Source organism: Chelonia mydas, chromosome 2 (assembly GCF_015237465.2).
Source record: "Chelonia mydas isolate rCheMyd1 chromosome 2, rCheMyd1.pri.v2, whole genome shotgun sequence".
NCBI lineage: Eukaryota > Metazoa > Chordata > Testudines > Cheloniidae > Chelonia > Chelonia mydas.
Window position 1 is genome coordinate 115,393,982 of NC_057850.1, and position 23,787 is coordinate 115,417,768.

Genomic DNA, 23,787 nt, shown 5'->3' on the forward strand with positions numbered 1-23,787 from the left:
CCTTTGAGGAGCTGGGTTTAGAGCTTGTATCTTGGGGAAACTGACAGGAATAGCTATTTCTATTGGACAACAGAATATGACCTGAAGTGGATTAAGTTAAAACTGGAAAAAGGTACTCTTATTCTGGAATAAAAGTGTCCAAACAGGGAGTAATTCTGGAACAGCTATAGCACTTTAAATTCACACTCTACCTTTTCTAGGCATAATTTCCGCATTTAGACAAGCCCTTATTAGCCACTTGTTTCCAACGGCTTCACCACTTAAATAATCAATGAACATATGAAACCTTTTATCTTTTTTGAAGAAAGGCAAGAGTGAATTATGAGCGTTTGTTCTTCTATCGATATTTATGCTACATGTAAACGTTCAGGTAATCAAAATGTAATAGGAAATCAGTTTACAAGTTACATGGGGAAAAATATCCTTGAGATATTATAAGAGGTACACATTAAATGCCTATAATCCAACACAGGCACAGTGTCCACCTCAGCTGCGTGTTTCTTTCATTAAAAATTATGCTTTGTAAGACATTAAGTTATTTATGTGAATATGGAATTTGACAGCTAGCATTAGGATGTTGCTCACAAAGATTAAGCCATCCCTTTAGAATGTCTGCCATTCTGCCTTTTTTATATGGACGTTGTTCAATCTATTCTTTCAGTACATTTATATATTGTTTGTACTGCTTTTGAACAACACATTTAAAATAATCTTAAAAGCATTTCTCAAGTCTGAGTTGTTTATATTAGGAACACTATCATGCTAAGTTTTTATCAGACACAGGGGCTCTAATTCAACATGGCAAGAAAATGTAGTAAAAAGCTATGAATAAAATGTACACTTGAACAGAAATATAAACAAGTTTTGCACACTGTATATTATCACAACTGAACGTTTGATCACACTAAATTTCTACTAAGAAGAATATAGTTAGATCTTTTATGAGATAAATTAAAAATAAACTAGTTTAGACAATGAAAAAAATCAACACTTAAATGACTGAAAACAATTTTACATACCTAATAGCTTCTGCCATCTTAGTGCTTTCCCTTTTTCTATCATCTGTTAAACGTCGTATAAAATAAATAAAATCAAGACCACAGCAGAAGACACTACCAACTGCACTGAGCAGCACAAGTTTACTGTCATCTGCAGCTGCTGTATTCAGTGCACTTTGGACTTCCTTCATTACCTGAAAATCAGCAGGAATTAAATTCGTCAGACTCTTTTTATTGTGTTATTAAAAAGTAACAAACTGTTGTTCTTTTTTTGACAGGTCTGAATCTGAACTTTTACATTCCTGTGTATTCCCTAGTATCTGGGATACTTGCAAATTCTGCTGCAGGTGTTTGTTTAAACACATTCAAATTTTTCATTGTCCAAAGGAAAAGAGAGAGTCTAGTAATGTATGTTAAAAAACGTGCAGATCACAAATATGATTACACTGGGAATCATTCGGAAGAAATCCGGCAGTCTGCATCTGTTGCTACAGCACTCTCTCAGTATTTCTGTAATTTGAACACCAGGTGGCATATGCAACCAGTTCAGAAAAATGACTTGAATTTAGGCTGAAGTTTATTTCAAGTTGCACTTAATAAACCACTAAGTTTATTATGAAAGGCTGCAATGCTAAATATTCAGATAATGTAGTGTATTGTACAATGTTAATAAATAAAACTCAAACATACTAAGATTCAGATTTTAAAAGGCAAGAAAATATAATATTTACACCTTTATAATCCTTTAAATGCACTAGTATGACTTTTCTGGAACCTACTGAACTATCAGTTGTTTTTTCATATTTCTGTGATTAATAATAATACTGTAATTATAGCTGTTGAAAATATTTGTACCACCACCCCCAAAAAGCAAGCAAACAAATCAAACCACATAAAACAAACATTCTAACCTCTGGATTTAGTGAGTTGTTGTCAGATGATTTTGTTGATAGCAAAACGTGCGTGAATCCGTCTTGTTTCCTGACAACAATGTCTCTATACCGGTAAGCACTTTCAGTTTGTCTCACGCTGAAACGTAGCCTCTTGTCAAAAGGTTGGTCTCTCCTATCATCAATAAATCTCCGTTTGCTGGCTGTCACTCCGGTTACAGATGTTTGTATGTTGGTTGTACCGTTGGCTGCTAATGCTTCAATAAAGGTAGATGTACCTGTAGAGAGTTTGAAACAACAGTTTTCTATTAATTTAGTTCCATAGCTGGAAAATCTCTTGTCATGGAGACATGTCAGTCAAAGCATACTATGACAGCATACATACTTGGGGATCCTACTAGTAGTACAATTAAGACATTTTTAGAAATATACTAAAATAAAAGAAATGACAAGAAGATTCACTACATGAGGCAATTTGCTTTTCCCCTCTTCTAAGTGGCCTAAAGTGAAGGGCTTCATTTTAACCAAAAGTGGGAACCCAATAAACTCCTGACCAAACTCACACCTTTGACAAAAATAAAGTAAAAGAGCTGGACTAACAAGACCATATACAGTATATGAATGAGTATAAAAAGGTAGGAACAGGGAACACAGGACAGTCTTAGTGAGAAAGACACAGAATCAATCTCTGAAGTGGAAGGGTGCAATGGGAGACACGGAAATAAGGCCCTTCTTGACCTACATAATTCTTTCCTTTAATACTTTGCCTTTCTGATCTTGCTCAAAGTAATCTTAGCTTAACAAAGAGAATTTTAACATGTGACTTGATTACAGTCAATTAGTACCTACCTGGGGATCAAATATTTAGTAATGGGGCTCTTCATCTAACAGGATCCAATGGCTGGAAGTTGAAGCTAGACAAATTCAGACTGGAACTAAGGTGTACATTTTTAACAGTGAGAGTAATTAACCATTGGAACAACTTACCAAGGGTCGTGGTGGATTCTCCATCACTGACAATTTTAAAATCAGTATTGCATGTTTTCCTAAAAGATCTGTTCTTTATATGGGGATTATTTTGGGGAAATTCTATAGCCTGTGTGACACAGGAGGTCAGCCCAGATTATCACAATGGTCCCTTCTGGCCTGGGAACCTGAGAGTCTATGAAAATTGTAATTGGTGGAATTTCAAAGAATGCAAGTGAACAAGCCACCCAGAGAGTCACAGAAAGCATCAGGTTTTTCCTACATTCCATATTGTGAATGTAATATTGTCTAAATTAACATTTATGGGAGGTGCAAAGAACATTATGAGAGATATTTATGTCCAGTAGATAAAGGAACTTACACACCTTTCAAGATCCATGGGTCTTACACATCACAGCATGTGGTGTACCCTCATCCACAGTGCACTAAATTTCCCAACAGCAGCTATGTGGCTGAAACCAATCACTACACTATTGCAAGATCTCACACAGAAAAATGACAAAAGACAAAAACATTGTATCACCCGTGGGCAAATGCTTTTCACAAAATGATCACTCCATATCCGACCTCTCAGTCCTCGTCCTCAAAGAAACCCTGCACAACACCCTTAAAAGACAAGCCTTAGAGCTTGAATTCATAACTTTGCTAGACACTAAAGCTCATGGTCTTAAAAAGACGCAGTTTTTATGACTTATTACAACAATCTTTAATCACTAACCTCCCTTTTTTGTTCTATGGCAGCAGAGGTGTTAATGGGCCAGTTCATTTCAATTGGTCTCTTGCAATATGTGTTAACTTATGCTAAACAATCTGTTCCACCTGGTCTTTAGCTCACACTCTGAGTATTTTTCCCAGACCTGAGGAAGAGCTATGTGTTGCTAGAAAGCGCATCTCTTTTATCAACAGAAGTTGGTCTAATACATAGGTGCCGACTCTGCTCAGCACCTATCAGCCACAGCTGTTTGGTGGTTTGGGGAGGAGCTTGGGGGAGGGTGGAGAGTGATGGACGGGGGCCTTGGGGAAGGGGTGGAGAGGGAAGAGGTGGAGCGAGGGTGGAACCTTGTGGTGGAGCACCCCTAGGGTAAAACAGAAGTTGGTGCCTGTGGTCCAATAGAAGATATTACCTCACCTACCTAGTCTTTCCAATAGATAAAGGGACATTTTTCAGTAGAGATTTGCATATTGCTATCTGAAATCTGTGTAAAGCTGCAATTCAAATATGGAGGGCAGAAACACTGGAAAGGTGCACTACCAGGCTAAACCACAAATTGATTTTTTTTCATATTTTCATGTTTAACAAAAGATATGAGCCCATTTGTCAAATATTTAAAGATTAACTACGGCTCTGATCCCCCAGTGGGATCCCCAGGACCCATAACTGTACATATTATATCTTAAAGATAGCTAAAATGAAACTTATAGACAAGCCTTAATAAAAAAAAAAAAACTCAGTGGTGGATCTTGTTTAATTACTGTAATTTTCCTTGGAATAATTCATCCCGTTTAGCTGAAGTAGCTACATGATATATTTAAAAACTGCGACTAATGTATAGTGCTGTCACTTTAAAACAGTATGTGTGGGAGACTTGTGGGTCCCATGAGGACATTATGTACATTTACCTAAATAGTTTGCTACACTATTACTGTAATTGGGATATTTACTTGTTATTTTTGGCCTGACTTGAATTAGGAATTACACTGCACTAATAAAAAGATATTTTAAATAAAATAAACCTTGAGAGCGCATCAGTTTCTCTAACATTGACTTTGTTACTTTTCTCTTTCAAACACACACAACCCTTAAAAAAAAAAATTTTCACTCAGAATGTAATGCATTTGCAAATAAAAGTAATTCTGATTAAAAACCCCATAAGATGCTTAATTGTCAATTCAACTGAAATATTTTATTTTACTTTTTCATGTCTTTTGTGTCCTCTGAGTTATAGCATTAATAATCTACTGCTCTCTATCTATAACCATTTGTATGGAGAAGATAAAGAGAATTCAAGGTTTTTCTACAGTCGTTTAAAGGGAAGAGATTGAGAATGGTCCACAAACTGAATCCATTTTTTTCCCCCCAAAGAGAACAGAAGGAAAAAAGTAATGTGGAAGATTGATGTTATTTTATGTTGTCATAGAAGATGCACATTTGTTCCTATATTTTCCAGTTTATCAAATTCTCTTTCATTTCAGCAGAATAAAAAAAACTTAATGAATACTAAATATGAAATTGCTTGTAGTTCACAGCAGATATTTTTCTCTTTTAAAAACACAACAGGGCTGATCACAGTGCTATAGAACAGGGGGTCTCCACCTTTTGCTTTCTGAGGTCCCCCCACCATGTTATAAAAATTCCGGGGGCGGGTGAAGAAGGACTCAGAGCTTCAGCCGCGGGGGGCCTCTGGGCTAAAGTGTGTGTGGGGGGGTGCCTCAGAGCTTCTGCCCTGTGGAACTCCAGTGCTCTGACATCCTACCCACAGGGTGCCGGGGCTTGGGGCTTCAGCTCCGGGGCACCAAGGCTCAGGGCTTCAGGCTTCATCTGTGGGGCACCACAGCTTGGGCTCTGAGCTTTCTGCCCTGGTCCCCAGCCAGTCTAACACTGATCCTGCTTCGCAGACCCTCTGGGGGCCGCAGACCCGCAGTTGAGAACTGCTGCTATAGTGGAGAAGTTGCAAGAACACAATATTCTGTTTTTCATTAGCAACTGAAGATGAAGTGGTATTAGAGTTTGCAATGGTTTGGTTTTCATTTTGAATGGTAAATCAATACAATTCAAATCACCTCTACTTTGCTGGGACAAGGGCAGTAAACTCCTACATTAACATTTACAACAGCTAAAGACATGAGACTTAGAAGGGCATGACAGAACAGCAAAAGATTACAACATTCAGGAAAACTGTAGAGAACTTAGGTTTCTGCTCATAACTTATACTACTAAAGATGTCCTCTTGTATCAAATAATTAGAGATTCCAGAGGCAATAAGATACTTCACATACACCCTCCGCAAAAAAATCAAAACCCTCAAGCCTTCTTTGTCCAGGTTAACCAAGAAAAAAAGGTCAAAGAGCAATTTCCCTGCTTACTGGACAACACACATGAGGAAGTGCACACATTTTACACACACATATTACAGCACTGGATGGAAGGTATAGTTCAAAACCTCACAAAATACAACTGGGCAGCTGCACTTAAATGGAGGAGATCTGTGGTTTAAATAGTCATCCACTTTTAATCTCTGAAAAACATTCTGACTATATTAATGGACCAGGGCCACAGACTTGCTGACTTAAGAAAAAAGTGTGTATTTTTCTTGCAAGGAATTTCAGCCAATTTATTTTAATCAGAAAATTACATTCATAGATCAAGAATACTGGACCAGTGTCTATTAACACTTGTTGGTTATAGGACCACCACAGTACATACTAAGATTTACTGGACCTTGAAATGTAGTGTACAGTTTCTTGTGGCTTTTGGTCATGAAACTGAAGAAAAGAATTACTGAAATTCAATGTAAGGCAGTACATTATGTCAAGTAAAAATAAGCATGCATTAGTCAATTTAAACCACAGTCCTGAAGTAGTCTCAGATTTTTGTTACAGCAAATGAGCATAAAACAATCAAACAAAAATACCATGGAAAAATCTTAGAATTGTATTTGCATAATTAACATGAGATGTAAGTCACCTATTTCCAAGTAATTTAATACCATAACAATATTTTAAACCACAAATTCTGAATTTGTTTTTCACCAAAAGGCAAACAGAAAGATATTCTCTCCATTTCAATTCTTTGAGAAATACATGAGAAAGCATTAATAAAAAAAAAAAAAAAAAAAAAAAGCTACGAACCTCCACTAAAAATCAGGGCTTGAAATATTCATTTATCCCAGACCAGTATCAACTTATATACAATTAAGTTTTCATTAAAAAAAAAGTGTAACCCTGATGGGTAAATGTAAATGGAGTGTTACTTCAGTGCTGCCTCTGCAGCTTAAAGCTTTGCAATGCAAAGGCAGAGTGAAATTAACAAAACTATCAGTTTCAGGGCTCTGTTCAGACCTGGGCAGCAGCAAAGAACCTCCTAAGAATCACCATTTTCATTCAACTGCTGCTGACAGAAAAACTATGAGCATCAGGAAAGCCAGGCACAGGTGTTATTCACAGGGAAAGATGACCCAAAATACAGAAGTTGGAAGGGGACAGAGTAGCAGAGATCTCTTCCCCATTCCTTGCTCTTATTTTTACCATAGCCAAGAAACTCTGAAGTAGGGACAAAAGAAAAAACTCGTCCTTTGTGTTATGGCAATTGAAACATTTCAGATACTCTCTGGCTAGCAGGTAATACTGAAAAAAAGAACCAAAAGAGGATGCCATGACAGTGCTCAAGGTAAAATCCCAGGACTTTCCTTCATACCAGCCACTGGAAGCCCCTTGACCTTGCTTGTGGTGCCATCTTCTTTCATATCCATCTCTTGACTTGTAGATTTACTTATATGGCTGGCTGGAGTCTAGTATTTTCCCCGTGATTAAAAGCAAATTAAGAATGTACAGATAATAGGACACATATATAAATATACAGTGACACAGAGCCAAACAATTTTTTTTTTTCCACACAGTAATTTTCAGTACATACATACTAAAGAAACTAAAACTAAAGGGAACTGAAATAATTGAAACTGATTAAGGGTTTTGTTGATCAGAAACCCTCTTTTTGAATAACTGAATTAAGAATCCAGGACAGACACCATCAGCACTAAGCTTTTTAAAAAAAGCTATTTACACAAACATGACTATTTCTGCTTGAAACTTGTGCGGTATTACTTTTTAAGTAAAGAATCTTAGCTTTCCAATGACTGCAAGCAAACCCTAGAAACCTGTGTAACTTTAAAGATCGGCATGTTTAAGCACAGATCAGCAGTCTTCCAAAGAAACAGAAACTGAGTGGCAGGCATGAAGGGCAGTTGTGCAAGACTGATGTAAAAAAAAAATTCAGTGTTAAAAATAACCCTTGTATATTATGTTAAACTATTATTTTGGGGAAACACAAAAAAACAATTCTCTCTCTATACTTATATCATTTTACAGCCCCAGTATATAAGACTCAAACACTCAGCTTTCCAACTCATGCTGCTGTTACTAATGCTCCTCTTCTTCCAAGAAAGTGTTCTTTTGCCCCAGGCCCGCATGCATCACCAATCCACAATTTTACTCAGGTCACCATTAAACCTTTTCCATTTTAGCCTTGGGTAACTAGATAATTACATGTTGGTATCTGAAATGTTCCCTAGACCTAGTATACAGAATTGCTCAAGTACGTAGGTAACGTGATCCAAGCCCAGACTGGAAAGCTTTATGGGTGACCACTGTGTGTACATGGTCCACTTTCTTCCTTCCTTCCTTTTCCTGTCTTATCTATGTAGATGGAAAGATCTTCAGGTCAGGGACGATCTCTTACTAAGCGTTTGTACAGAGTTTAACCCAATGGGGCCCGATCTCAAAAGGTGCTATTGTAAGACAAATAAATAATAATATACACCAGAGTCATCTTTCTGCCTATGCTTTCTTCAAAGTACTTGAATAAATTACAAAGCAAATACTTTTTAAAAATAGTGGAATATTTGAATAGGTTCTAAGAATTCAAACAGCTGGTTCCACAAACCACTCAAAATATATCAGAAGCTATCAATATCTTGCACTTCCTAAGAAACCTACATTGTATGTCTGCAACATTTTTAGCCTAAGAAAGCCTCATTTATAATGTTTAGTCCCCAAATGTAAGTGTTAACAGTTTTCCTTTAATATGCCATTACAAAGCAACTTTTTTTTTGGCAAAAATCAAACGTTTTGTTCTGGAAGAGTGATCAGCAAAAGTTTGTCAGTCGTGTATGTAAATACAGTTTGTACTAATATGTGTATTGTTCCAGCATACTGGTATTGGCATAGTGCACAAAATACCTATATGACCAGTAATATTCTGAAGGAACTGCATATTAAAATACAGCCACCAAACAGAGGGGAAGCTTGAGATGTTCACCCCAATCATCTCTGTCAAAGTCAACTCATCAAAATACTCCTACAAATCATACAAAGCTGCATATTGTATTACCTTGTCAATCTACACTCAGCCCTGGTCTACGCTACGGGGTTAGGTCGAATTTAGCCGCATTAGGTCGATATAAAAATGACTGCGTCCACACAACCAACCCCATTCCGTTGGCCTAAAGGGCTCTTCAAATAGACTTCTGTACTCCTCCCCGATGAGGGGAGTAGTGCTAAAATTGACCTTGCTGGGTCGAATTTGGGGTAGTGCAGATGCAAATAGACGGTATTGGCCTCTGGGAGCTATCCCAGAGTGCTCTACTGTGACTGCTCTGGACAACACTTTGAACTCCGATGCGCTAGCCAGGTACGCAGGAAAAGCCCCGGGAACTTTTGAATTTCATTTCCTGTTTGGTCAGCGTGGCAAACTCAGCAGCACAGGTGACCGTGCAGTCCCCCCAGAATCGTAGAGTGTGACAGTGAGCTGAGCGGGCTCCATGTTTGCTGCAGTATGGCGTCTGCACGGGTAACCCAGGAAAAAAGGCGCGAAATGATTGTCTGCCGTTGCTTTCACGGAGAGAGGCGCGGCTGACGACATGTACCCAAAACCACCCGCAACAATGTTTTTGCCCCATCAGGCATTGGGAGCCTAACCCAGAATTTCAATGGGCGGCAGAGACTGTGGGAACTGTGGGACAGCTACCCACAGTGCACCACTCTGTAAGTCTATGCTAGCCACGGCAGTGAGGATGCACTCCGCCGACTTAATACGCTTAGTGTGGACATACGCAATCGACTGTATAAAATCGAATTCTAAAAAATCGACCTAATTTCGTAGTGTAGACATACCCTCAGTATAGCTTTCAGAAACAAGGTGTAAAAATGGGCAGCAAACGGATGTTTCCAAATTGAATTGTCTCCATCTTTTACTATATTTTTGAGAAAGTGGTTTCGTTTAAATCCTAATACATACCCTGGTCCCTCAGCCATTCTTTCTGCAAACATGCCACCTAGAATCCCATAACCTGGATTCGTCACAGAGTAAGCGGGAAAATTTTGTGGGAGTACTTTATAAAAATAGTAGCAATCCCTAAGTAAATATTACACAATTAAGATAATCTTGCACTGGCTGGATGCCTTAACTGGCCATTTCCATCTTAATTTCTATGGAATTGGTTTCCCTCAGGAAACATTATGGAAATGCACACGACAGATTTCTTTTCTCTTCGTATGTTTTGTATGGGTGTGAGCTTTAAACAACATTACTGTGGAATAAAGCGTTTTCTGAAGTCTGTATTTTTAAAAAGTATTACTTTTGGAAGTGGGTGAAGACAAAGTGAACCTTCTTTTACACCTACATTGAGAAATATTCTCCAGGCAGAGAATTCTGATTCATGTCCTGCACCAATTTTTATTTTGACTCTGATGCTATATTTAGAGTATTAGGTTCTGTATCAGGATGCAATACACCAGTGTACAGACTCAATGTACAGGTGGGAAATTATTTTCTCTCTGATTACATCACAGTATCAATATAATATTTTCACAATTTTAATGATAGCAGCATTATTGCTTGCCTTTGCTATCAGTATCTCATAGGCTATATTGCTGCATTTGCTGTTTATTGTCATTCCTACTCCAAACAATAATGGGAGCTATGTGCATACTGTATAAATAAAAACAGTCTATTTCCACACATTTCTCTACTAGAAAGGAGGTTAATCAGAGCTTTCCTGAACACCCACAAGATGGGCATCTGGCAGAAGATCAGAGTTCGGGCATTTTAAATTACACTGGTGGAAATAATAGAATTGAAACAGTTACATACTTTTTTGTTTTAATTAAATTACTATACAGTATATTAGACAGACACTTAATAGGATTATGCCCATAAAAACAGCAGGGCCGATGGTATTAACACAGTTTGGGAATGAAGTTCTTAAAAACTGACCTGAATAATTTTACTAAATCAGAAACAGAATTATACATTTTCATGCGTAAGCGACTTAATGACTTCTCTACAAGTTATTTTACATGAAAAATAAACACACCTCTAAGAATTGTGCCTGCTAGATTATCAAAATGTACCAATCACTCATTGTATGATTCATCTATTTTCAAATTTTAAAGAGAAAATAAGTAGTCCAAATTGTTCAAACCACAAGACTCTGTCATTTTCCAATGCCAGTAAGGCACGTAGAGAATTTTTTGCCTCTCTTTTTGCTTAGTTTTAGACTTACTGTTTGTCAATTTAGCTGAAACAAGGGATTTAGAACAGACAAGCCAAACCTGAAGAAAAAAAAATGCAGAAATTGGGCTTGTTTTTGGCTTAAATGGTTTGTGAGTTGTTTGTTGGCTAGTAGCTTGCTTTTTTTTTTTTTTTTTATATAGGCTCCTGGCAAGCAGGGGCAAGGGCAAGCAGGGGGTAGGGGGAAAGAGAGTCAGGGGTGCATAGCAGGCCCACCACAGTCCCAGACTGCATGCCAGGGGGATCTAGTCACATAGCGTTGGGGTTCTTTGGGACTGGCTTGTTTTGGTCTTGTTTTGAAATGGGATTAGCTTGATTTTTGGCTTATTGTGAAAGTCAGGGTGCTTATTTACTGCGTGGAAGTTGATAACTGTGATTTAGAACAACTATTGGCTATTCCAAAAAAGAGTGTATAATCATTACAAGAAATCCCACTTGTATGTCATAGGTAAACACTTTTGGTCCATATCAAAGTATATTATAAATACTTCTGACATTTGCTCTCCCAGAATCAAGAATTATACCAGGAGCTGTTTCTCATTGTATGGATAAGATTTTAATATAGAGATTATGAGTGAGATTCTCATGGTTGCTCCAGCCTCTGGGTAAGAAGCAGTTGTAAAGTGGCTCTAAAAGCCCTAATGTGCCTGGGAGAGAGTTGTAGAGGGTGTGCCAGGGGGTGGGAGGTATGGTAAGGGGTAGAACCATTGTTGTTCCAAAGCAGCTGGGAACAGGCTATCAACTGCTCAGGCCCCTGCAGCATTCCAGAAATGAAAATCCTTAGTTCCTTAAGTGTTCCCTTCCCCACCAATCCTTGGGCTGCTCAGCACAGATTCTCACTTTGTGTCAAGGACATCTCCTCCTCTTCTGTTCACAGTTGCACACATATGCCTGTGGCTACTACACAAAAAAGAAATATTAAGAAAGTAATGAGTGTATTTTCAGCTATATTTTAATGTAATTTAGTAGCTGGAAATAAGGAGCAGCAGCTAGCACTGTGTTACCAGCCAAGTCTCAGCAGATCAGAACCAGGGGCTCCATGGAGGACAGTTTAAGAATCTCTGCATTATGCAATTGTAGGATTTTTAAATTCCAGTGTCTGAGGCTAGAACTTTGAAATATGCAAGCATCTGTTCCTTAAGGAACTCGAATAGTAAATTACTCTAAAATGAATGGCACACATGGATTAACAGTATTTGTGGTAGATTCAGTCTAACCGTGACTGTAGGACTGTGTTACTTTGCATTATCTGTGTTCACAAGACTAGTAGGGGTACACATTAAGAAACAAACAAAAAAAATGATTTCAGTGCTAAAATCATGTAAAATTGAGAGAAAGATTTGGCAGTTAGGTCTAAAAGTTGGGTGGTAAAAGTTGTGATGAAATGCACCTCTGTATTTACACCCTACACGCTATTGTAGTAATCTTTGTACAAACTATGCCTTCTGAGGTACCAATTGAAAACTAATCTCTCACTGGTCAATATAAAGTTGCTATACACATACTGTCATGCTGATATGTAAAGTTATGAATTCCCCCAAACTATGATGGTATTCAAACCCTGACAAGCAGGTCCTAAATTTACATATAAGTTATATATTGCTCCTCAGACAGCAAGAGGGGGAAGAGAGGAAACAAGCAAAGTCTGCATTTCAGCAAACAGAGGTGAGAAGAAACAGCATGCAACCTCTTTCAACACCAGACACCATGTCTCCTTTACTCTTTGAATAAACTTTGCTGAGGGGTAAACATCAGGAAAATGCATCTCAAAGACGGAATGGACTATAAAGGTGAGGGGCAAAACCACCCCGGGGCTCTCCCTCTCTTCTCCACCTAAGAAGACAAAAGGAACAGCCTACGGATTTTGGGAGAAGATCCGGACTTGAAACTCAGTGAGCAATGTTACTGGGAATTTGGGGTAAGAATTTCACATTGACCCAAGTCTAGTTGTTTTATCTTTATTTCTCTTGTAACCATTTCTGAGTTTAATGCCTTATACTTGTACACACTTAAAATCTCTCTTTTTGTAGTTAATTAAGCTTGTTTTATTTTTTAATCAAAACTAATCCAGTGCTTTAAACTGTGTGGATAACTCCATTTAGGGTAGCAAACTTTTGTATATTGATCCCCTTAGAGAGGCAACAAACTTAATATAACTGACTGTCCAGGAGAGGGCTGGACAATGCAGAAACACACTTGGGGGGAGGGATCTGGAACTGGGAGTGTAGTACCCAAGGCTGCTGGAAGCCAAAGTGCGGCTGGTGTTTGCTGACAGGATGCTGGCATCAGAGTTACTGGACCAGAGCTATAGCTATAGACAGACACACAGGGTGTGACCTGCATGCTGTTTGGGTGTTTGTGAGGAGCCCAGGTTGGGAGTTACAGCCGCAAAGCATTGTGATGCACCCCAAGTTGCAGCCTCTCACTGGTCTGGCCAGAATATCATAGTGGCTTAGTCTAAACAGGATGTATACACAGTTTGCTATTTTACATGAGATTTACACTTTAAGCATTTTTCAAGTGAATCTCAACTGTGTTGGTTGGGAACAGTCAAAGAAAGGTTAGTTTGTTGTTTTCTGTTTGCTTATTTTGGGCAAGAGGAATAGAAACAGTAAAGCATACATATGAGTACCAACATAGCAGCTATGAAGCTAGAACTGACGAGGTTGGAGCAAGAACAGAAAGACAAAGATTGTGAACACCAAAAGTGGCAAGCAGAGATGAGAGCCAAGGAGAGGGAGCCAGAAAGACAACAGTTGCAAGACTCACACCAGTGAGCCATGGAGCTGAAAGACAAAGAAGCCCTAAAAAAGGAGAAGGAGGACAGTATATTCTGGACACGAAGGCAAGGCATGGACAAATCCCACAGTCTCCAGTTGCTTCCTTCATACAAGGAACACTCAACTGTGACAAGTTGTGGACTGCATACAAGGAAAAAAACTAAAAAAACTGAAGAATACTTTACCACTTTTGAAAAGCTATGTGAGGTTCAAAAGGTTCCAGAGGACAAGAAATTCCCCACACTGATTGCAAAACTCTCTGGTACATCTTTAAATGGATTAATGAAATGTCAATTGAAGAGGCTTTGAAATATCCTGAATTTTAAAAAGCTATTTTGCAAAGGTTTCAAATTACCCGGAAGTGTATAGAATGAAATACAGAAATTTCAGGAAAAGCGTTGGCACTCGTCACAGTATGTCTAATGTGTGTCTGACAATGAAAAAAATGGGCAAAGGGCAGGGGGCTAAGAACTGTGACCAATTACTAGATCTCTTTGCTCAAGAATATTTCCTAAGTATATGTTCTGATGAGGTCAGAGATGCATTATGGGATAAATCTTTAAATTCTGTACAGAAAATGGTCATCCTGCCTGATTCCTTTGTGCAAGCCTCAATGTCTAATGAGTGCAGGACACAGAAGAAGGGGCACAAACCCAGTGTAAAGGGGGGATCCCATTTTACCCCCAGGAAGGAGGGTGCTGGGAGCCCAGGCAAATATCTTCCCAGAATCATTCCCCTCCTAGAAAGCTCTATCATGTCACACCTCCTGTGGAAGAAAATGATCCAAGAAGGTGTGATGCTGTCTAAAGGGGAAGGTGACCGTCTACTCTAACATGGTCACCACTTTTACAACATTGTGATAAATCTTGTCTAAAGTATGCTTTGTGAGGTACTGGAGAAGTTGGAACCTGATGAGTGTCGTTACCTGGTTATAAAGTGTATATTGACATTGTATGTGGAATTATGAGATTTTGCTATATGTTTGTAACTCAAACATATTGTGAGTCTGAGAAACGCCCACAGGTGAGCTCTTCAGGAATAACAAAGGAAATGTAAACAAAATAGTAAATATGAATAGAATAGTAAATATGAGAATATTTAATAAGAATAGTAAATATGGCAGGCGACCAGCTTGGCTTAATGGTGAAATCCTAGCAGATCTTAAACATAAAAAAGAAGCTTACAAGAAGTGGAAGGTTGGACATATGACCAGGGAAGAGTATAAAAATATTGCTCGGGCATGTAGGAAAGATACCAGGAGGGCCAAATCGCACCTGGAGCTGCAGCTAGCAAGAGATGTCAAGAGTAACAAGAAGGGTTTCTTCAGGTATGTTGGCAACAAGAAGAAAGCCAAGGAAAGTGTGGGCCCCTTACTGAATGAGGGAGGCAAACTAGTGACAGAGGATGTGGAAAAAGCTAATGTACTCAATGCTTTTTTTGCCTCTGTTTTCACTAACAAGGTCAGCTCCCAGACTGCTGCGCTGGGCATCACAAAATGGGGAAGAGATGGCCAGCCCTCTGTGGAGATAGAGGTAGTTAGGGTCTATTTAGAAAAGGTGGACGTGCACAAGTCCATGGGGCCAGACGAGTTGCATCCGAGAGTGCTGAAGGAATTGGCGGCTGTGATTGCAGAGCCCTTGGCCATTATCTCTGAAAACTCGTGGCGAACGGGGGAAGTCCCGGATGACTGGAAAAAGGCTAATGTAGTGCCAATCTTTAAAAAAGGGAAGAAGGAGAATCCTGGGAACTACAGGCCAGTCAGCCTCACCTCAGTCCCTGGAAAAATCATGGAGCAGGTCCTCAAAGAATCAATCCTGAAGCACTTACATGAGAGGAAAGTGATCAGGAACAGTCAGCATGGATTCACCAAGGGAAGGTCATGCCTGACTAATCTAATCGCCTTTTATGATGAGATTACTGGTTCTGTGGATGAAGGGAAAGCAGTGGATGTATTGTTTCTTGACTTTAGCAAAGCTTTTGACACGGTCTCCCACAGTATTCTTGTCAGCAAGTTAAGGAAGTATGGGCTGGATGAATGCACTATAAGGTGGGTAGAAAGCTGGCTAGATTGTCGGGCTCAACGGGTAGTGATCAATGGCTCCATGTCTAGTTGGCAGCCGGTGTCAAGTGGAGTGCCCCAGGGGTCGGTCCTGGGGCCGGTTTTGTTCAATATCTTCATAAATGATCTGGAGGATGGCGTGGATTGCACTCTCAGCAAATTTGCGGATGATACTAAACTGGGAGGAGTGGTAGATACGCTGGAGGGGAGGGATAGGATACAGAAGGACCTAGACAAATTGGAGGATTGGGCCAAAAGAAATCTGATGAGGTTCAATAAGGATAAGTGCAGGGTCCTGCACTTAGGATGGAAGAATCCAATGCACCGCTACAGACTAGGGACCGAATGGCTAGGCAACAGTTCTGCAGAAAAGGACCTAGGGGTGACAGTGGACGAGAAGCTGGATATGAGTCAGCAGTGTGCCCTTGTTGCCAAGAAGGCCAATGGCATTTTGGGATGTATAAGTAGGGGCATAGCGAGCAGATCGAGGGACGTGATCGTTCCCCCCTATTCGACACTGGTGAGGCCTCATCTGGAGTACTGTGTCCAGTTTTGGGCCCTACACTACAAGAAGGATGTGGATAAATTGGAGAGAGTCCAGCGAAGGGCAACAAAAATGATTAGGGGTCTAGAGCACATGACTTATGAGGAGAGGCTGAGGGAGCTGGGATTGTTTAGTCTGCAGAAGAGAAGAATGAGGGGGGATTTGATAGCTGCTTTCAACTACCTGAAAGGGGGTTCCAAAGAGGATGGCTCTAGACTGTTCTCAATGGTAGCAGATGACAGAACGAGGAGTAATGGTCTCAAGTTGCAATGGGGGAGGTTTAGATTGGATATTAGGAAAAACTTTTTCACTAAGAGGGTGGTGAAACACTGGAATGCGTTACCTAGGGAGGTGGTAGAATCTCCTTCCTTAGAGGTTTTTAAGGTCAGGCTTGACAAAGCCCTGGCTGGGATGATTTAACTGGGAATTGGTCCTGCTTCGAGCAGGGGGTTGGACTAGATGACCTTCTGGGGTCCCTTCCAACCCTGATATTCTATGATTCTATGAAAAGCCCCTGCATGTAATGCCCAAAGACACCTCAAATGGCATGTATGCAGAATGTGCAAGCAAAAATTTGCAATTCATATGAAGAACTGGTGGCAAAGCACGTACACCATTGGGACTGCTGCCCCCAGGACACAGCAAGGATTTTTAAGGCCAAAAGGATCATGATATAAAGAGGGAGAACAAAGGCGAGCCTGGCCACCTCTTCCCTACCCCATTTCTGGACTGATGAATTCTGACAGGGGAAATTTTGAACAAAAGGACTGAGGTTCCCAAAAACTATTTGGGCAACCCAGAGAGAAGTCCAGTTTGTCTAGTGATAAAGATAGGCTGGAGTGTCTAAGGGGATTGTCTGTGGCTCCACGTTAAGCTAATATTGCGATCCAGGAGCACACATTTGTTGCTGGCTTGGTTAAATCTAATTACAGAATACTCCACCAGAGTAGGGGAGTCTGCCCAGTTTTTTGATAGTCTGACCTGAGACTGGCTGTCTCTGCTATGATCCATACCAGGCATGGCGAGAGAAGGTGTTTCTAGTCAAACTCCACTGAGCACCTAAGAAATCACTGCCCTCAGCTAAAAAGAAATTAAGCCCACTTCTCATCCAGCCCAGACTGAAGCAATTGTCCTTAACACACAACCCCAAGAGGTACCTGCAGGTGCTCTATTGAATTTTGTGAGGTCTGACCCTGTGGAGGTAGATATGGAATTTATTAAAGTCACCAAGGTCAATTGCAAAGAGCATACAGGGTGGAGAGTGGTTCTCAAATCAATCTGGTCAGGGAAACCATGGTCCAGAAGACTGACATGTTATCTGATCAGGAGTTAGAGCTTCTGACACTGGGGAAACAAAATTCCTTGTGCCTTGGGCTAAGGTTCATTTAGAATGGGAAGGCTTAGGGGTGACTTGACAGTGGGGATTCTGAATAGTATCCCTTTGGAAATGCTCATGGGGAATGATATTTTGCATATGGCTAAGGCTGTTAATGTTTTAACCCATAGTAAAAGGGAATCGTGTGCTGGGATTCCAGAGGAAAATGGTAAAGATCAAGAAACTGCTAAGAGAGATGGGGAAGGTCCTGCCACAATCTCTGCAGCAAGAGAAATCACTGTGTTTCCAGGTGTGTGTGTGTGGTGGGGGGGGGGGGGAAGCAAGGTCAACTTCTCTATGGCAGATGAAATGGTGGAGGGGGGAGGGAAATAATCCCGATTACTGAAGTTGTGAGCTGCCAGTGTTTTGCAGATGAAGAAAGGGCAGACCCCACTCTAGAGTACATAAGGGGATATGTCTTAAAGGGAGCCCAAAAGAGGGGAAATGGGGAAAGGTATTTGAGGAGGAAGAAAGATTGTACAGGGAAGCTCCCATGGGACATGATAAGAGCCCTGGAAAATCATACAAGCAGCTGGTTGTGCCTGCCCAGCATGTGGGGAATTAGCAATGTGCACTGTGGGACCTATGGCATGTCCTACCCAAAAGGGGGAAGAAACATATCCTGGTGGAAGTGGATTTTGCCACCAGATATCCTGAAGCAGTGGCTCTAACTAACACAGAAGCTGATTCTGGGGCAACAGCCCTTTTCACTATTTTTAGCAGAGTGGGTTTCCCTAAAGTGATTTTATCTGACTGTAGGTCAAATCTCATGTCTCAGCTACTCAGTGAGTTATAGAAGTTTTGTGGAATGAAACAACTAAAAGCTATCCCATATCACCCAGAGACAAATGATCTGGTGGAAAGGTTCAGTGAAACTCTAAAATCTATGCTGGAAATGTACAAAAATAAGAGAGCAAGACTGGGATGAAATATTACCATATTTGCTATTAGCTTATAGGGAAGTGCTCCAAGAATCAATCAGCTTCTTCCCATTTGATCTTCTATCTGTAAAGTAAGTGAGGGGACCCCTAGATTTCATCAGACACTCACAGGAAGGGGACACTAAGGCTGTGGGAGACCCAGTAACTGAATACATACGAGGAGTCCGATGGAGCCTTAAAAACTAACAGATTTATTTGGGTATAAGCTTTCATGGGTAAAAATCCCCACTTCTTCAGATGCATGGAGTGAAAATTACAGAGACAGGCATAAATATACGGCACATGAAGAAAAGGGAGTTACCTTACAAGTGGAGAACCAGTGCTGACAAGACCAATTCAGTCAGGGTCGATGTGGTCCACTCCCTTGGATTGACATCTCCTCATCAATTATTGGGAGTGGACCACATCCACCCTGACTGAATTAGCCTGGTCAACACTGGTTCTCCACTTGTAAGGTAACTCCCTTCTCTTCATATGCCAGTATATTTATGCCTGTCTCTGTAATTTTCACTCCATGAATCTGAAGATGTGTGGTTTTTTTATCCATGACAGCTTATGCCCAAATCAATCGGTTAGTCTTTAAGGTGCCACTGGACTCCTCATTGTTTTTGTGGCTACAGACTAACATGGCTACCCCTCTGAATACAGAAAAGAGTAAAAAGACATGATGGGTATTGTTCAAGCTAAACTCAAGGACCGTCAGTCCAAACAAGAAGGATGATATAACCAACATACTTGTAAACACTCTTTTGAAATAGGGAACTTGGTGTTAATGTTAAGCCCCGTGAAAAAAAATACAAAATGCAAAATTCTTGGGAATGAGCTTCTGAGGTGATAGAATCGGTGAATGAAGATACATATGTTTAAAAGCCTCATGGTAATGCTGTCCCACAACTGGTACATGTAAACAGACAAAGCTTATCACAGCAACCCATGGTAAACATGATCTATTGTGTAGAAGGGGAAACTGAGGCACACCAACTCTCTGATTTGATGGCTGAATGCCAAACTGACTCATCTTTGGAAAGCATTGATATCTGCAGTGAGTTAACACCAGCTGAAAAGGCAGAGGGCTAATGTGCTGCAAGACCACAGTCTAGCAAGCCCCGGGAAGATTTACTTGCTAACTCATAATATCATTACTGAAGGACCACAGCCACCTCCCATCAGATATTACCATGTCACTGGTAAGGTACAAAATCAAATTTGCACAGAAATACAAAGCATGCTGGACCTACAAGTAATTAAATAGTCAGAGCTCTTGGGCATCACCTGTGGACTTGGTACCTAAGAAAGACAACACTATGATTTTGTGTTAATTATAGGAAACAACGCTGTCACAGTGCCAGATGCTTATCCTATGCCTAGAATCAATGATATGATGGATATCTTAAGCAAAGCTAAATATCTCAGCTCTTTTAATTTAGTTAAGAGGTACTGGCAGATACCTTTAGATGATAATGCACAGAAAAAAATCTGCTTTTGTTACTAATATGGGATTATATGAATTCAAAGTGTTACCATTTGGGTTAATTAATGCAAGAGCCACTTTTCAGAGGCTGGTCCACCAAGTGTTAAAAGGTTTACAGGACTTTGTGAGGGCCTATGTAAATGAGAGAGAGGTGTTCAGCAACACATGGTCTAATCACAAAAAACACTTGGGAATTGCGTTGTAAAAGCTCAAAGAGGCAGGCTGACTACAGAAGCCCCTATAAAATTGGAGTAGCCAAAATTCCTTATTTGGGATACTGTGTAGGGAGATATGGAAACTGTGCATACAAAGGGAAAAGAAAACATGGTGGCAGATGCCCTGTACAGGAAAGAGGGCTCTGATCACTGCCCCCAAGTCAGCCAGTGGTTAACACTCCTGCAACTTTGCAAGGGGGGGAGGTGTGATGGATTGCACCCCTATAGTCTCACTCTATACACTTTGTACGAAATATGTCTTCTGAGGTACCATTTGAAAACTAATTACTCACCGGTCAATAATAGCATGATGAAATGTGTGTAGCAACATTCTATGTAAAGTTATGAATTCCCCCTCAATGATGACTGTAGCATATGTTCAAATCCACATAGCCCTGATTAGGCAGAACCAAACAAGCAGGTTTAAACAAAGGAATGTGTGTTTACCTCAATTTACCTATAAGTTGTAAACAGGGTACTCCGGTAGAAAGAGGGGGAAGAGAGGAGACCAGGAAAATCTGCATTTCAGCAAACAGGTGAGAAGAAAGAGCATGCAAGCTCTTTTACCCTCAGACACCACATCTCCTTTACTCTTTGAATAATCTTGGCTGAGGGGTAATCTTCAGGAAAATGCACCTCAAAGAGGGAACAGACTATAGAGGGGAGGGGCAAAAACACCACAGGGACTCTCCCTATCCATCTCTCTCTTTTCCACCTAAGAAGATAAAAGAAACAGCCTATGGATTTTGGGAGCAGATCCTGACTTGAAACTTGGTTAACAATCTTACTGGAACCTGGAGTAAGAATTTCACATTGACCCAAGTCTCGTTTGTTAAGTTTAGAAAGTGTTTTATCTTTTTTTCTCTTGTAACCATTTTTGACTTTAATGCCTTATACCTGTATTCACTTAAAATCTCTCTTTGTAGTTAATTAAGCTTGTTTTATTTTTTAATCATAACTAATCCAGTGTTTTGAACTGTGTGGGTAACTCCATTTAGGGTAGCAAACTGCTTTACAATGATTCCCTTAGAGGGGCAATGAACCTAATATATCTGGACTGCTCAGGAGAGGGCAGGACAGTGCAGAAACACACATTTTTGGGGGGGAAATCCAGGACTGGGAGTGTGTTAGGGTCACCCTGCAAATAGTAACCAAGGCTGATGGAAGCCAAAGTCTGGCCAGTGTTTGCTGACAGGCTGCTGGGGTCAGAGTTTCTGGCCCAGGGCTGTAGCTATACACAGACATTAAGGGTGTGACCTGTATGCTCTTTGGCTGTTTATTAAAAGTTACAGCAACAAAGCATTGTGAGGTACCCAAGGTTGCAGGGCAGGTACTAATAGCCCCTTACTGGTCTGGATTGCACCCCAGAATGTCATAGTTGTGAAGAAGGAAAACAAGTCAAATGGGGGTTAAAAACACATACTGTAAATGAATGGCTAACTGAAAAATAATGACAATACCTAGTACTTGAAACACTTTATATCTTCAAAGTATTTTTCCAAACATTAATTAAATAGCCCTCACATCACCAGTTCTATTTTTCCCAGATACAGAGATTATAACATAGGGCCACCGCACTCCCCACTCTAAATGGAAATCAGTACAAGAGACCCACAGGGAAGGAAAACTCCAGGAGCTTCAAGTCATTGATTTCCCCCCACATCACTCCTTTGGGAGCGAGAGCGAAGATTAATCCCTACTACCATGTAAAGAGCAAGGAGGATCAGCCCCCATAATCTGGGCTATCTGCATGGATGCCCAGAGCTGCTACACTGGATCCTCTAGCCACCATACCATCAATGGATCCATGCTGCAAAGGCCGGCTACTACCCTGAGCCACATCCGTCAAAGGTATGCACGTCCATGTCAGTTCTACAGCTGAGAGGGAAATCTCTTCAGAAAAACATCATACAACCTAAGGGCATATTTTCTTATTAGCTAATTCCTGCTTGGTGCCCAGCAGTGGAGGGGCTGGAGTAGAGAAATGGATTTAGCACATCTACCCCGACACTGCACAGATACTGCAGTAATGGCTAAAACCCCCTTTCTTCACAGAAACGAGGAGATACGTATACAGATCTAGTGTGATTGATCTCACACTGGTAGGACTCAACAGATAACATGGTCTGAACCCTACTATGTTAACAAATATGAACCCCCCCCCCCCCTCAGAAATTCTATAGTATAAAACTGCCCATGTTCAAAGATCAGGTTAATATCAAAACCAGGATTAGACCTGTGGATGGCCCTGGTTCCTAGTCCAACACACTACTTTTCTCCAGAAGCAGTTGTTGGTTTTGTAGACTACTAGAATATTCTTCTGGAGTAAGAAACTGTATGCATCTAAATTAAATATGTACCAACTGGAAATACTGAGACTGCATCGCTAGCCAATTTCTATTTATAGTTGAAGAAACAGCAATGAGATGACACAAACTACCCGCCCCCTAGACCCATGATATTTAAAGGGCATGTACTGTATTACACAATAATAATGAACTAAATATGAAATTGTAGTGGCTAAGTAGTACAATATTAAGAACATAACCTTGCAGAGATACTCACTGGTAAACAAGAAATTAGGGGAAAACAGATGGTAGAGAAAAACAGGGGTAAGGGCAAATTCCAGAAAGAATGAAAACCAAGAAAAACAAAATTTAACTCCTAAAACAGGGCTTAGGAGCCTATGGTGATAGGTATTAAGCCCTCAGACAGGGCTTAGCTACTATAAGACAAGCACTATATATAAACTCCCTGAGGTTCTGTGGAACAAAGTAGGTGAGCAGCAGTCTCAAAGAGACAGACTTCTGTAACTTATATAGAATGTTTTTAATTGGGGGTGGAATGGTAAAGTTAATATGACCATTTTGACGGAGGAGCAGGAGCAATTTTTTCAAAGCGGGAGTAGTATTGGCGCAACTGTCATTGGGAAACCAGAAAGAGTTTTGGCAGCTGGTACAGAGATAATTTTGGAGATCCTGTCGCTGGGAGGCAAAGGAGAGTTTGGATCCCTAATCTGCTCATTTGAGACTGTAGGGGAATCATGACAGCCCACCAGTTGAGTTCACAAAGGTCTGTGTGGAGGTGGGAAGGGAGAGGTTATTCACAGAGCAGGACCAGCATAGCACAGGCATTGTGTAGCTGCACATTCAGTACAATAACTCCTCGCTTAACGCTGTAGTTATGTTCCTGAAAAATGCTACTTTAAGCAAAACGATGTTAAGCGAATCCAATTTCCCC

General features: G+C 40.4%; 1 protein-coding gene across 1 annotated transcript in view; it reads right to left on the reverse strand.

Moving 5' to 3' along the window:
- The window catches only part of CDYL (chromodomain Y like), a 205,055-nt gene that overhangs the window by 13,824 nt on the left and 167,444 nt on the right, over window positions 1-23,787 (reverse strand). Inside the window, exons 3-4 of the mRNA XM_037893212.2 lie at window positions 1,910-2,166; window positions 1,020-1,192 (exon numbers count right to left, since the gene is read on the reverse strand). Of these exons, the coding sequence (XP_037749140.1) occupies window positions 1,020-1,192; window positions 1,910-2,166 (430 nt within the window). The remainder of the gene's footprint in view (window positions 1-1,019; window positions 1,193-1,909; window positions 2,167-23,787) is intronic.